Source organism: Neolamprologus multifasciatus, chromosome 6 (genome assembly GCF_963576455.1).
Source record: "Neolamprologus multifasciatus chromosome 6, fNeoMul1.2, whole genome shotgun sequence".
NCBI lineage: Eukaryota > Metazoa > Chordata > Actinopteri > Cichliformes > Cichlidae > Neolamprologus > Neolamprologus multifasciatus.
In genome coordinates this window covers 36,705,778-36,719,461 of record NC_140444.1, presented here as the reverse complement: position 1 = coordinate 36,719,461, position 13,684 = coordinate 36,705,778, and the positions used below count along the sequence as shown (strand labels likewise).

General features: G+C 43.3%; 1 protein-coding gene across 2 annotated transcripts in view; it reads left to right on the top strand.

The window, feature by feature from the left end:
- LOC146517598 (ral GTPase-activating protein subunit beta-like) overlaps positions 1 to 13,684 on the top strand; it is a 29,007-nt gene that overhangs the window by 10,576 nt on the left and 4,747 nt on the right. For both annotated transcript variants that reach the window (XM_085163984.1, XM_085163983.1), the window contains 16 exons: positions 3,512 to 3,559; positions 4,175 to 4,326; positions 4,405 to 4,570; positions 4,683 to 4,812; positions 4,898 to 5,065; positions 5,398 to 5,512; positions 5,605 to 5,737; positions 5,862 to 5,923; positions 6,015 to 6,105; positions 6,196 to 6,317; positions 7,692 to 7,874; positions 7,995 to 8,143; positions 10,371 to 10,540; positions 11,313 to 11,416; positions 11,623 to 11,778; positions 12,818 to 13,003. In XM_085163984.1, coding sequence (XP_085020110.1) covers positions 3,512 to 3,559; positions 4,175 to 4,326; positions 4,405 to 4,570; positions 4,683 to 4,812; positions 4,898 to 5,065; positions 5,398 to 5,512; positions 5,605 to 5,737; positions 5,862 to 5,923; positions 6,015 to 6,105; positions 6,196 to 6,317; positions 7,692 to 7,874; positions 7,995 to 8,143; positions 10,371 to 10,540; positions 11,313 to 11,416; positions 11,623 to 11,778; positions 12,818 to 13,003 — 2,135 coding nt within the window. The remainder of the gene's footprint in view (positions 1 to 3,511; positions 3,560 to 4,174; positions 4,327 to 4,404; positions 4,571 to 4,682; positions 4,813 to 4,897; positions 5,066 to 5,397; positions 5,513 to 5,604; positions 5,738 to 5,861; positions 5,924 to 6,014; positions 6,106 to 6,195; positions 6,318 to 7,691; positions 7,875 to 7,994; positions 8,144 to 10,370; positions 10,541 to 11,312; positions 11,417 to 11,622; positions 11,779 to 12,817; positions 13,004 to 13,684) is intronic.

Genomic DNA, 13,684 nt, shown 5'->3' with positions numbered 1-13,684 from the left:
ACCACAACATAGAAAAGTACTCCTGCGACCACCAACTGGTAAAACATCCTCAGGAGCTTCCTGAAGATGTTAAAAGACCTCAGCCTCCTGAGGAAGTACAGTCTGCTTTGGCCTTTTTTATACAGGTGCTCTGAGTTGCATGACCACTCCAGTTTGTTGTCCACCCACAGCCCGAGGTACTTGTATGTGTTGACCACCTCCACCTCCTCCCCCTCTATCTGAACTGGGTGGACCTGGTCTGGACCTCCCGAAGTCCACAACCAGTTCCTTGGTCTTTGAGGTGTTGAGTTGCATGTGGTGTGTGTGACTCCATGTGACAAAGTTCCTCACCAGACTCCTGTACTCCTCTTCCTGATCATCCCAGATACACCCCATGATGGCTGTGTCATCTGCAAACTTCTGAATGTGGCATAATTCAGAGTTGTAGCAGAAGTCAGAGGTGTACAGGGTGAAGAGAAGAGGGGACAGCACAGTTCCCTGTGGTGCTCCTGTGCTGCTGACCACAGTGTCAGACGTGATGTCCTTCAGCCTGTCGTACTGTGGTCTGTTGGTGAGGTAGTTTAAGATCCAAGCGACCAGGCAGGAGTCCACCTGCATCCTGTTTAGTTTTTCCTGAAGCAGACAGGGCCAGATGGTATTAAAGGCACTTGAAAAGTCAAGAAACAGGATCCTGACCGTGCTTTTTCCCTTGTCCAGGTGTGAGTGGGCTCTATGTAGGAGGTACAGGATGGCATCCTCCACTTCAACATCTGCCTTACTATTTTGTGTAATAGTAAAGTCTATATCTCCGTATCTCCACTGTAGACCGCTCCTTGTTCTACTTAGACTTAGTTCCTCCTGCGTCGGATGGCGCATTGGGCCACAAGGGTTTGCCAATGAGTTTGGTTTGCAGCCACATCTTCAGCCTCATCCCATGAAAGATCGACCGCTTTCAGGCCCTCAATGAATGACCGTCTCCACGTCTGTTTTGGTCGTCCGCAGCTCCGTGACAGGTCTCCATGACATGGCTATCTTCGGTAATCATTTTGGATGTTGGCGAAGAACATGATGGCGAAACGAAATCGTCGCTCCAATGCCACGTCTGCTAGCTGTTGTGAGGCAGTGCGCTGAAGGACCTCCTCGTTGGTGATGATGATGATCTTGATCTCGATATGAAATTTTGAGAATCTGTCAGAGGCCATGCTGTTGGAAAACATTCAGTCGTCGGGTAATTGTTGCCATCGTATCGTATTGAACAAATGGACTTTGGATGATATCGAGATGGCGGTCGATCTCCAAAGTTGCGCATGGCTGATGCTGCCTTTTCAAGCCGACAGGCGACGTCCTTGTCTGAGCCGCTGTTCGGTGTTTTCACGCTGCCCAGAAAAGTGAACTGATTGACTTCATCAAGCAGGCGGTGGCCAACGAGTACCGGAGTATTTGCTCTAGCCTAACCGATCCGCATGACTTTGCTTTTTGCAGCGCTGATCCGCAAGCCAATCTTTGACGCTTCATTTTCCAGCATGGTGGTCAAATTACAAATGGAGCGTTGAGTAGATCTAAGCAGCACAATGTCGTCCGCAAAATCAAGATCTGCAATTTGTCGTCCGTCGTGTCTTTGGACTCCATGCTCCCTGTCCCGCAGGGTATGCCGCAAAATGAAATCCACAGCCAGTACAAACAGAAACGGCGATATAACCGAGCCTTGTCGGACTCCCGTCTGAATCTCGAACGAGTCCGAAATCAGCGGCAGCTTGACTCGTGGTAGATGTTTCTCAGGAGGCTAACGAACCTCTCCGGTATGCCGTAGGACCTGTAAATTCTCCAGATCGTTTCTTGATGCACGCTGTCGAACGCTTTTGTAAAGTCTATGAAATTGATTGACAGTCGTTGCTGTAGCTCTGCACTTTGATCGATTATTGTCCGTAGCACAAAAAGACGTCAGAGTAGCACTGTCAGTGTCCTGGGTCTGAGCGCACCAGGGTCCCTAAGCAATTATGGACATGTGTATTTTTGGTGTGCTGTCCCTCGTTCTCCCTTCTTGCAGGTATATGTGTGTGTGTGTGTGTGTGTGTGGATGCTGGAGTTTCTGAGAGCACCTGTTTACAGGCACCTTCAGGCCTGGTGGGTGTGGCCCTGCCAGGTGGTTGGTCACACCTGGAGACCATCACACAGCTGATCAAGCCTCGTCGGAGGAGCTACTTAAGAGTGCGATGGAGCTCTCTCCGACACTGGATCATTGAGTGACTTCACGAGAAGCGTGGAGACGAGAGGGCAGCAAGGACTGGGTGCTCAGACACTGAGGAGCGGAGACAAGGAACACTAGCACTGGGAAGAGGACATGACACGGGAGTCAGGAATGCACTGAGGAATTATTGTTATTTTTCCATTCACGCACTGCTTATATTCAGATCTCCATGCCTGGGTCCTCCTTCCTCACATCCCCACGGTTGGCCAGCATCAACCGTGACAAGCACGGAGCACAGAACCTTTCCTGGAATGGAAAGGAGACTTATCCCACGCCAGTTGTTACAATCAGCAAGATCACCCTTCTTCGGCAGTTTCATGATGACATCCTTCCTCCAATCTTTCAGAACTGTCTCCCAGCAGTGATTGAGCAGGGCCATAAGTTGTTCGACTATAAGGTCGCCGCCATTTTTCAACCGAAATCTCGTCCAACCCTGGGACCCGGCCAGCCTTCATTGACTGAATCACGGCTTTTGTCTCCACAACGGTAATTGGACAAACGTTAACTGGAAGGTTATCCAGGGGGCAGAAGGCGTCTATGGGTATCGTCCACATAGGTGCCAGTTGATTCAGGATTTCCTCGAAATGTTGGACCCATCATCGGTCTTGTTCCTCCGCCGTTGTTAAGAGGCGGCCGTCCTTGCTCTTGACTGGTACTCCTTTGCCACTTGTTGTTCCTGATGGACTCGATAAACTTGTCTTTGCCTTGGTGGCATCAGCCATATTAGCCAACCTGGTTTTCCATTTTAAGACAAAACCTCTTCTCACCCATACTCTGGTATTCATCTCCTTTTTTATGTTGCGGCTTTTGAGCCGGGTCGTAACAATGACAAAGCATGTATGTTTGATGTTTTTATTTTCTTTCTGTGAGCTGGTCATGGAGATAAATGAAGAACCTTTTGTAATGCAAGTAACAAGATAATTGTAATTCTCTTGATATTGTAATTGATCATTGTAATTACTGAATAATGGCAGTAACATGTTACATTAATGTGTTACTTAAAAATGCAATGTGATTTCAGTAATATGTTACTTTGTAACGCATCATACCCAACACTGGTTGTCAGTAGACCTGTCCATGCTTAATTTCACTTAATTTAGTTTAGCACCATGAAGTACAACCCGACCCAAACCTTTATTAGATCGACAATGTATAAATATTCTAGAGATTTTATCATTATTATTATTGTTTTATTGTTTATTTATGTATGTTTTGTTAGGCCAAATTGGCAACAATGCTTTGGTTTAACTATTTCAGCTAATTCTTTTTCTTTTTTCCTCCTAGCTATTTCTGTGACCAAAAGCCCGTTCAGAGACCGTCTGCCCTCCTATGGTAAGCTCCACAGATAACCACTGACTTCAGTTCAGTTCAGTTTCACTGTAGAGTGACAGATCAGGGTGATGGTTTGCTAGGTTGGTGGGGTGGGGGTTTGCTCCAATTATTGGGTTATTACCATTCTCAGCCTTCTGGAGAAAGTTTATTCGATGGTGCTGAAATGAGGCACTGACCAGATTTTGTTCTGGGCACGAAACAGTGGAGCAGATTTTCACTATTGCAGGACTTCTGGAAGGATCATCGCTGCGCCCACGACCCAACTTAAGCACAAGATAATAGCAGGATGAATGGATATTTCTTGGAAAACAAGCTAAAAAGCTTGTGGCCATCAGGCTTCCTGAAATATTACATATATTGCATAAAGACATATTCCATTCTCTCCTTAACAGTGCTACCACTTGATGGGCTGCTATTGTCTTCCTTAAAGTCTTTGTCAAATTGAATTAGGCCTAGTCTATTTTGATCACAAGTGAAACTCTGACCTTTCCAAATCCCCACTTACAACTCTGATACACCAATGAGAGAAGATTAAAGCCACTTGCACACTTTTTTTTCTTTTTGTAAATATCAGCAAAATGGTGCTCAAGTGCCCCTATTCCTTTTTTTCCTCAGGTATCTCCCGGCCTCGCTCTGGCAGTGCACCACCCACACCAGTGAATGTACTGAGCATGCCAAGCTCCACTTCCTCAACCAGTTCCTCCCCTCCATACAACAGACAAGTGACAGCAGCAATTTTTTCCAAGACAACCACCAAGACTCCCACGGTACCACAGTACTTCTTTTTCATTTGTCATGTAGCACTTCTTGATCTCTTTAACGTATTGCTTGTTCCTTTCTTTCAGATTCCATCATCCCATTGGAAATCTTTCTCCCAGCTTCCTTCCTTCTCCTCCCTGTTTTGTTCGTCTCTCAGACCCTCTCCCTCACCCCTCAGGTGTAATGTGGACTCCCTTCTACATCTGTTTGGTTGCTGGCTGTTCGATGCTGCACTAATGAGCAGAGACTCTGGTTTGTCTCTGCAGTATTGTTTACGCAAAACACATACTACACGTACACATAGTAGGACATTGTGTACTCTTGCTGTGCTTCCGTATCTTACTTACTGAACTGTCTTCTCTAGCTGGGCAGGGTGATGTTGCTGTGATGTCAAATGGATGGGCGGCAGGTCGAGCTGAGGCTTGCGGGACACTTTGCAGGATTTTCAGCTGCAGGAAGACGGCAGAGGAAATTCTGTCTGTCTACCTGTCCAGGTACCTGTCTGTTCACCTGTTCAGAGCTATCCACCCATCTTTGAGCAGTGTAATGATTATGGTTCTCCATTTCTTATTCTGCAAGGTTCTACCTGGTTTTGATACAGGGTCTTCAAGTGTCAGAGAAGGCCAGTTCCCCTGTTCTGGCCTCCATTCTGCTGAACTCCACCTCTCTGTTCTGCTGTGACCTAAGAGGAGTCAACATACTGCTACCTCCCTTTATCTCAGCTCTGGAAAATGTGCTGCTTGACAGGTGCAAGTACTGCAAATACTCTAATTGTTCAATGAGAAAAGTTTATTTTAGTTTTTTTTAAATAGCAGAATAAAGCTGACATTAGTAATGTTAGACGTTAACTCAGAGGAAGAATGGGTTGTAAAGCAAACTTAAAATTGGAATTGTCAATTGGTAAAATTCATTTATGGAATTTGGCAAGTTGATTGGAGGCTGAGTTATGAGCTCATGGATGCTGATAGATGCTATTACCTACCAGGATTTCGGGCTGTTGGATTTTGTTGTTCACCTGAATCTCAATGACGGTAAATATTACTAAACTAAAGGCTTCTCTCATACTCTCTCTCACTCAGAGAGCTGCTGAAGTTTAAGAATTTTGTCACTCCGGTGGATTTAAGGCGAGCCTCCATCCTAGTCCTGCTTTCCCTGCTGCCCATCCCTATGCACTTTGGATCAGTCCAGTTAGAGGTAACTTATCATGCACTTGCTTAAAAACGTACCCTTGCCTGAGCAGAGCTGAGCCGGATCACTGTAGCAGTAGTGTTCACTTTGCTGCTTAGGAGTTACTGGATAGGAAGTTAAGCGCTGATGCTGCAACAGGTACCCTCCTGTTGCTGAAGCCACGCCTTATCAGTGTCCTGATTGGAGCTCTGCAGACAGAGGCAGACACCTGTAACATACAGCTCCTCCTGGGTTAGTTACTGATTCTTTTCCAATTATTGGTCAGTTTTTGAGCCAGTTAACAGAAGTTCATATCTGCGTGTTTGATGTGAAAGATTTTTCCATTGTAATCACTTCTGATCTGGTGTTTGCATAGCGGCCATGTTGAATCTGATTCAGGATTCAGCTGTGTCAGAGCCTGCAGGACGAACTCAACACGTGAGTTTACTGATATCTAGGGATATGTACTTACATTTGCCTTCATTTTATGAGACAAAAACAGTTTTTTTTTCTTTGCTTTTGCTTTCAGGAAACTGAGCCCCTGCTTACTGGGACCAGTAAACTCAAACAGGCTTTGGGAGCAAGTCGGACCAGTACAAACCGATGGACCAGAGGATCGAGTAATTACAAATCAATTCAGTTAAATTTGTTTTATATTATCAAGCCCTCACTTCTGACGAATCTAACTGCAGTAATGTGCGTCCAATCAGATGCAGTGGCAGTTTTGTGGGTTCAATCTCTACGTTTGCTCACTCAGCGTCTGACGTCTCAGTGGAGGAATGATTCAGCAGTTTGTCTGTCTGCCCTGGAAGTGCTGGGAGGACTGGCCAAGGTGGAGACACACACACACACACACACACACACACACACACACACACACACACTCAGCGAGATCAAGAAAACCTTACTTTTTTTGGACAATTTTATTTTAAATTTTCAAAATATAAAACAAAAACAAACCCAGAACAAAGACAAACCAGAAAAAACAATTAATGCGAACAAACTTGCACTTCACAATACAAGAAGAATACAAAAAGCTGAAGCTGATGAGAGTTTACAGAGTTTCGCCCAATCTGGCTAAAGTGTTACAAAAAGGCGTTCCATTTGTATTATGGACGTCACGTCTGTTACCCACAACTGAAAGGAAGGAGGAGTGGGGGACTTCCATTCCCTCAGGATTAATCTCTTGGCAACAAACCTAGTTCCAGTGGCCCCTGCACTTTAACCGGGAGTAGCTCTGACGTTGGAGAACATCCAAAAATTCCGAGTTCAGGTTCAGGCTGTAGAGGTTTCATATATGTCTTGGAGTACCAGTCAAGTATTTTAAACCAAAACTCTGTTAATGAGGGACAAGACCAAAAGTAAGGGAACAATGTGCCTTCTGCCCGTCTACACCTGTGACACATTGGGGAGATAGAAGGATAAATCTTGTGCAGTCTGACCTTAGATTAATTTAACCGGTGGAGGATTTTAAATTGAATTAATTGGTGTCTGCTGTTTATGGAGAAGGAATGGATTTTAGACAGACACTTACTCCACATAGAGTCAGGCACTTTCATCCCCAATTCTTTTCCCCAAGCCCGCCTAATCCCAATGGTATGCACTACAATAGAGTCACTGAGTAACTGTACAATTTTTGTGATAAGATGTCTGGAATCAGGTTGGCTCTTGAGTATTTCGTAGTATTTTGTCATCCCGTGCTCCGACGGTAGAGTTGCAAAATCTTTAAACTTGAATTGGATGTAATGACTGACCTGCAGATATCTATAAAAGTGTGAATGTGGCAGATTATATTTCCCTTTTAGTTGACCAAATGAAGAAAATGTATCATCAATATACATATCCTTAATAGACACTAAACCCTTTTCTCTCCAGACATGATAAGTCTTATCTTGCCAAGGGGGCATAAAATCCTGATTAAAACATATTGGCGTCTGTACAGATGTGTCTGGCAGTTCCAAAAAACTTCTAATCTGATTCAAGATTCTAATGGTTTGTTTTAATACAAAACCCAGACATTTATAAGAGTCTAATTTTTCAAACTTGGTAAATAACAACAAGAAAGCCTTACATTTAAATCAATGTTATTTATACTGAACCAAATTATTACAGGCGTCCTTTACATGTGAAGCTCTTGATCTCTCAAAATTAGACAGGGAAACTCAGTATTGTCTTCCACTATGATCCTGTACCTATCCCCCTGCAGGTGGAAGTGCGAGTGGAGGAGTCAGAGAGGATGCGAGTCGTCAGCTCAGTCTGCACCTACATTGTTTTTCTGTGCAGTCGTCCTCCTCCTCTTCACTCCAGAGATCTGCACTCCATCATTGTTGCTGCCTTCCAGTGTCTCAATGTCTGGTTAACACAACATCCCACACTGCTTGGCCATAAGGTAACTGACCAGCCCAACTAATCACTATGTATCAAAGAGATATCTAACTGCCAGCTGACTGACCAGCAGGTGGACATCCGTGCGCTTTATTTAGTGTGTGTTTTATTTGACTTTATTTAGGAGTGTTTGTTGGAGGTCCTGGAGATCGTGGAACTTGGGATTTCAGGCAGTAAGTCTAGACAGGAACAAAAAGTGAGATGTAAAGAGGAGAAAGACCAAAACCCAGCCTCTCTGAGGGTGAAGGAGGCAGCTGAGGCCACACTTAGCTGGTGAGCATCACAGTAACAATAACATTAAGATTGTAGAGATTATAGAAACCAATCATTTTGCATATAAGATCTGACTTAGTTTATATCATGCATTTTGGTTGCTTCTTAACAAGCAACAGGAACAAAAACAGAATTTTGACATGAATTGCTTTGAGGATTTATGTCATTTCAAAAATCTGTTACTGTTCATCAAAGTTGTGGTATATGTGGTAGAAGACTGTCAGCCCCAAAAACGGTTATTGTTTAAACATTTCATCGTAGAAAGCTTTCTGATCCTGGCTATACTTTCAGTCTGACTGAATCTCCTTTTATTGCTCTTCACACACATGACACAGATGCAATGGAGACAAATGAGTCAAATAATGTTCATGAAGCTGGCAACAATGCATTATTTTACTACAAGTTCAGTCATATTGAGTTCAATTCAGTTTTATTTATATAGCACCAAATCACAACGACACGCTTACTGTAAGGTAAAGACCCTTAATTGGTGTATTTGTCCTACCCTACTATCCCTGTCTCTATGTCTATATCTATCTCTATATATGTATCATAAATTAGCTGTGTGGAGCAGGCAGGATCAGACCCAAATGCAGACTCGTTAGGCAGGACTTAACACAAGAACACAGCTTTATTGCTGGAATGTCAAAGAAATACAAAACTAGCCTAAACTGGGAATACTGGGAATAATCTAAGCACACACAGAAACACAAAGCCAGGAATGAGGAAGATCGCAAAAACGGACAGAGGGAAACAGAGGGCTTAAACACACAAGGAATCATGAGGGAACGAGAAACAGGAGGGAAACACAGCGGAGCTAATCAGACAGGATGAGACAGAGGAAGCAAAACTGAACAGAAAACACATGAGACGAGGTACCTTTAAAGTAAGACAGGAAATTACCCAGAACCATGACAAATATGTGTGTAACAAACCTGCATGTATGCATATTAACCTGGATAAAAGAGACGCATTAAAAATACAACAATGTAGCATTTTCATTCTGCAACTTAGCATGCCGGAAGCCTGATCCATGCTTGGTTGTGCCATGGTATTAGTGTTAGTATTAGGGGGTTAGGGGTGGGGTGTAGGGTGCTGTATTGAACAACTGATCACGGAAATGTGGCCAAACTTGGTCCTGCAAAACTATGAAATGCGCTAATTAATCCTTTTTTAAAAATCGTTTGTACAAATTGTTTCGGTAAAAAAAAAAAAGGGGGGGGGGGTTGTTTCTTTGGGTTTTTTCTTTTTACAGAACTCACATTCTACTTTTTATTGCAATGTGGGACTTTACAGTACTGCTTCTTTTTTTGTTTGTTTTTTGTGTTTCAAATCGGTCATGCTAAGAGATTTAATTAGTGCATTGGTCCAAACTTTTTGGCTTTTAACCTTAAATGTTTTAGGATATTCATGTTAAAACATTGTCTCCCAAAAATTGTCTCCCAAAAAGTAGGTGAACGGGCCTCTTTAAAAATAAAAAATATCAAGAGAAGTATTTTAATATGTGAAACTAAAATTTCACAGAAATCAAAATGTTCCACCTCTGACTTCTTTGAACAGAAAATGTTCTAAAGATTTGAGGTGATTTGATTTGAGATGAAATGACACAGAAAGAAAGAGCATTGTCATCTTTACTGCCTTTTAGTCATCAGAGTTTGTAGTCAAATTAAAGTTACTGCAAACTATCAAAAGAAAAGCCCCGTGTAACTATAGTGAAATATCTGTACTTTGCTGTTGGTTTCCTCTAATTCCTTTGTGCACTAGTGCTCTATACAATCAATTAAATATTATTTATATAGCACCAAATCAGAACAACAGTTTCCTCAAGGTTCTTTACATTGTAATGTCAAGACCCTACCCACAGAGTCCTGACCTTAACACAACAGAACTTCACCTTTTGGACGAATTGGAGGAGAGACTTTACAGTGTCTTATCTCACAAATGTCTGTGCATCTGGAAAAATGGTCAACAATTCCCATAAACACACTTCTAAACCTTATGGAAAACTTTCCAGACGAAGTAAAGGGTGTGCCGACATGGCATGTCACTCAGGTTCACATGCGTGTGAAGGCAGATGAGCAAAAACTTTTGGCAACATAGCGTACAACTGCTGACCTGCTCCATGGTACTGAATGGATGAGCTGTAGCTTGGTTTGTTGCCACCAAACATCCAACTATCAGACTGGGGCATCTCTAGCTTTAAGGATGTGGTCTGTATTTGTCTCAGTGTTATGCAGGTTTCAGAGGCATTCCCTTTCGTCAGCGGTATCCTCACTGAGGACGTTCTGGTTCGCTCTTCCCGTCAGAGTGACAGCAGTCTTGAGAAGTTCAGATATTTTGTGGTGGAAAGCTCCACGATCCTAGCCTTTTTGGAGCAAACACTGGGAGGTGAACAGGGTAAGTCCTGATACAACTAATTCTGAAACTGATAAAAAGGAATCTGGGATGTGTACACAAAAGAATAGAAGCTAATGTTTTTCTATTTACATTATTAAGGAAAACTGTACAGGATATTGGAAATAAATATATTGCACAGCAACAATAGCAGCAGAAACCAGTGTACATGCATCAGTCCAGACATGAAACTGAACCCTAAAGATACAGTCATGGAACAGAAAGATGGAGATCCTGTTACCTACACTGACTGCAGTCTGTTGATGAGGGCTGTGGCTGTGGGAGATGGTCGTTTTGAATGCTGAGCTGACAAACAACATTCTGGGAGTACCCGCCTCAAAATGTTGTTGCAGTCTGCTGCCTTCTTTATTTTCACTCTCCTCAGGTTCTTACAGCCATCAGCCACGGTGAGATTTACTACTTTCTCATCAAAGTGCAGGATGGCTTTTATTACAGGGGTGCTCATTAAGAAGGTTCATTAAGAAGGTGTTGTTGTCACACAGCCTTATAATCTGTTACTGCCTGAATCCCCTGCCACATGTGTCTGGTATTACTAGAGTCACAGTAGAAACCTTTGATCTTTCCAGCATTCACAGGCTTATCACATACTCACACTGATCCTGGCACAACAGGAACGCAGGCAGTACTCGACACTACTGTAATATTTATGAGATATTTTAGATTTCAGCTTCTACTGTTCCACATAAAACTAATCTTTGGGAGGTTCAAAGCTGATAGTTTTGATTGTGTTTTTGCTTTTCAATGGTGAATGCAGCGCAGTATCCATCACTCATCATGGTGATCAGGGGAGCGTCAGGACGCCACACCTGGAGTCTAGAGCTTTGTCCAAAGCCTCACCAGGGACAAGCTGACACACAGGTGGCCACTTCCAAGCTGATGCAGTATGATTCAGTACATGTTGTGCATTCCTTCAGAGGACTTTATCATAGCTTACAATAGATTATACAAAAGATGTACGCAGCCACTTAGATGTCTTCCATTAGTTTGTGAAGTCATATTTTGTAGTACTTTTTTCAGGTTAGGTCAGTCATTTCTTCTCTCTCTTACCTGATGATTGTTTTCAGGAACCCCTGATACCAGAACAGCACAGCATGGCCCAGGAAGATGCCAGAATACAAACTGTTATCAAACAGCAGCTGCTTTCTGAAAGTTTTGATGCAGTTCCATCAGTTAAAGCAGATCATAGTATTCCAGCTCTGCATGAGACCATTACTGAGGAGGTAAGAACCAAGTTGGATGAAACCCAGTATATTAGTATATGCTCCTTCTTTAAACCGAAGGTCTATTAATACATAAGAAAGGTGACTGGAAAGGAAAAACTCAATGCATCATGGGAATCCCCCGGCAGCCTACATCTATTGCAGCATAACTAAGGGAGGATTCAGGGTCACCTGGTCCAGCCCTAACTATATGCTTTAGCAAAAAGGAAAGTTTGAAGCCTAATCTTAAAAGTAGAGATAGTGTCTGTCTCCTGAATCCAAACTGGAAGCTGGTTCCACAGAAGAGGGGCCTGAAAACTGAAGGCTCTGCCTCCCATTCTACTTTTAAATACTCTAGGAACAACAAGTAGGCCTGCAGAGCGAGAGCGAAGTGCTCTAATAGGGTGATATGGTACTACAAGGTCATTAAGATATGCTGCGCAAATGGAAGAAAGCAGTCTTACATATTTGTTTAATATGTGCGTTGAAGGACATGTCCTGGTCAAAAATGACTCCAAGGTTCCTCACAGTGTTACTGGAGGCCAAGGTAATGCCATCCAGAGTAAGAATCTGCTTAGATACCATATTTCTAAGATTTTCAGGGCCGAGTACAATGACCTCAGTTTTAAGAAGCAGAAAGTTTGAAGACATCCAGGTCTTTATGTCTTTAAGACATTCCTGCAGTTTAACTAATTGGTGTGTGTTATCTGGCTTCATGGACAGATAGAGCTGGGTGTCATCTGCATAGCAGTGAAAATCAAAAAGATGATGACAGTCCTTTTTTTTTTTGCTGTTTATGACCCAGGCAGCTCCTCAGTAATTAATGTTTTCTCTCCTTAAAACTTGGTATGTTCTTCTAAACACGTTGATTGAATGGTTACTTTATATGATGATGCAGTCAAATAGAGACTGAGAAAATCTGGACTGATGATTGTGGTTGTTAGGTATAGTTAAGCCAAAACTGAAACAATTTCCTGAGTACATTGAACTGGTTAGGTGTGACAGGTGTGTGACAGTTGTAATTACAGTGTAAATCCAGGTGTAACCTTTTACTGGCCAGGTGCAGCAGCAACTAGAACATCTGCGAACAGCTTTAAAGAGACAGCAGCAAGTCGAGGCTCGACCACAAGCGAGCAGTCGTTCGGCTGTCCCGATGACCTGTAAACCTCCTCCACCTGTCACCCATTTCCAGGCGGCAAGACTGTTCCTGTCCCACTTGGGCCTGCTGACACCTGAGAGTGTAAAGGTAAAGAGGTGCTCGTAGGCGGTCGCCTGGTTGTTGGGGTCTTCACTGCCTTACTGTGGGCCTTTACCTTACAATATAAAGCGTCTTGAGGCAACTGTTGTTGCAATTTGGCACTATGTAAATAAAATGTCACTTAAGTAAAATTACTTTTGAGCCTCTGACGATATGATGTATAAAAATGGCTGTAATTGCTAGACTGTAATTGTAATTGTGAGACTTGATGATTTCCGGGTGATGGAAAATCATCAAGTCTTACGGCGTACCCGACTGCTTCGTTACCGTGTTCCAAGCGTTGTACCACAACTCTAGTTGCTGCGTCCGAACAGACAACGGCATCACGGAATATTTTAACATCGATACTGGTGTGCGACAAGGCTGCATCCTATCGCCATTCCTCTTCAACATCGCCATTGACTATGTCATGTGCCGAGCAATTGGACCGAACACGATGGGCATCGCCGGACGTGATCCCCTGCAGCAGTTCACAGATTTGGACTTTGCGGACGATATAGCCTTACTTGCACCAACACTCCGGGCTCTTCAGAAAACAACCTCATCTTTGGAAAGCGAAGCAGCACCGATAGGACTCAGGATCAGCGGTGAGAAGTCGAAGATTATGCGAGTTGGTTACGCTACACCATCAAACACAGCGGTTACTGTGAAGCAGCAGCAGCAGCTAGA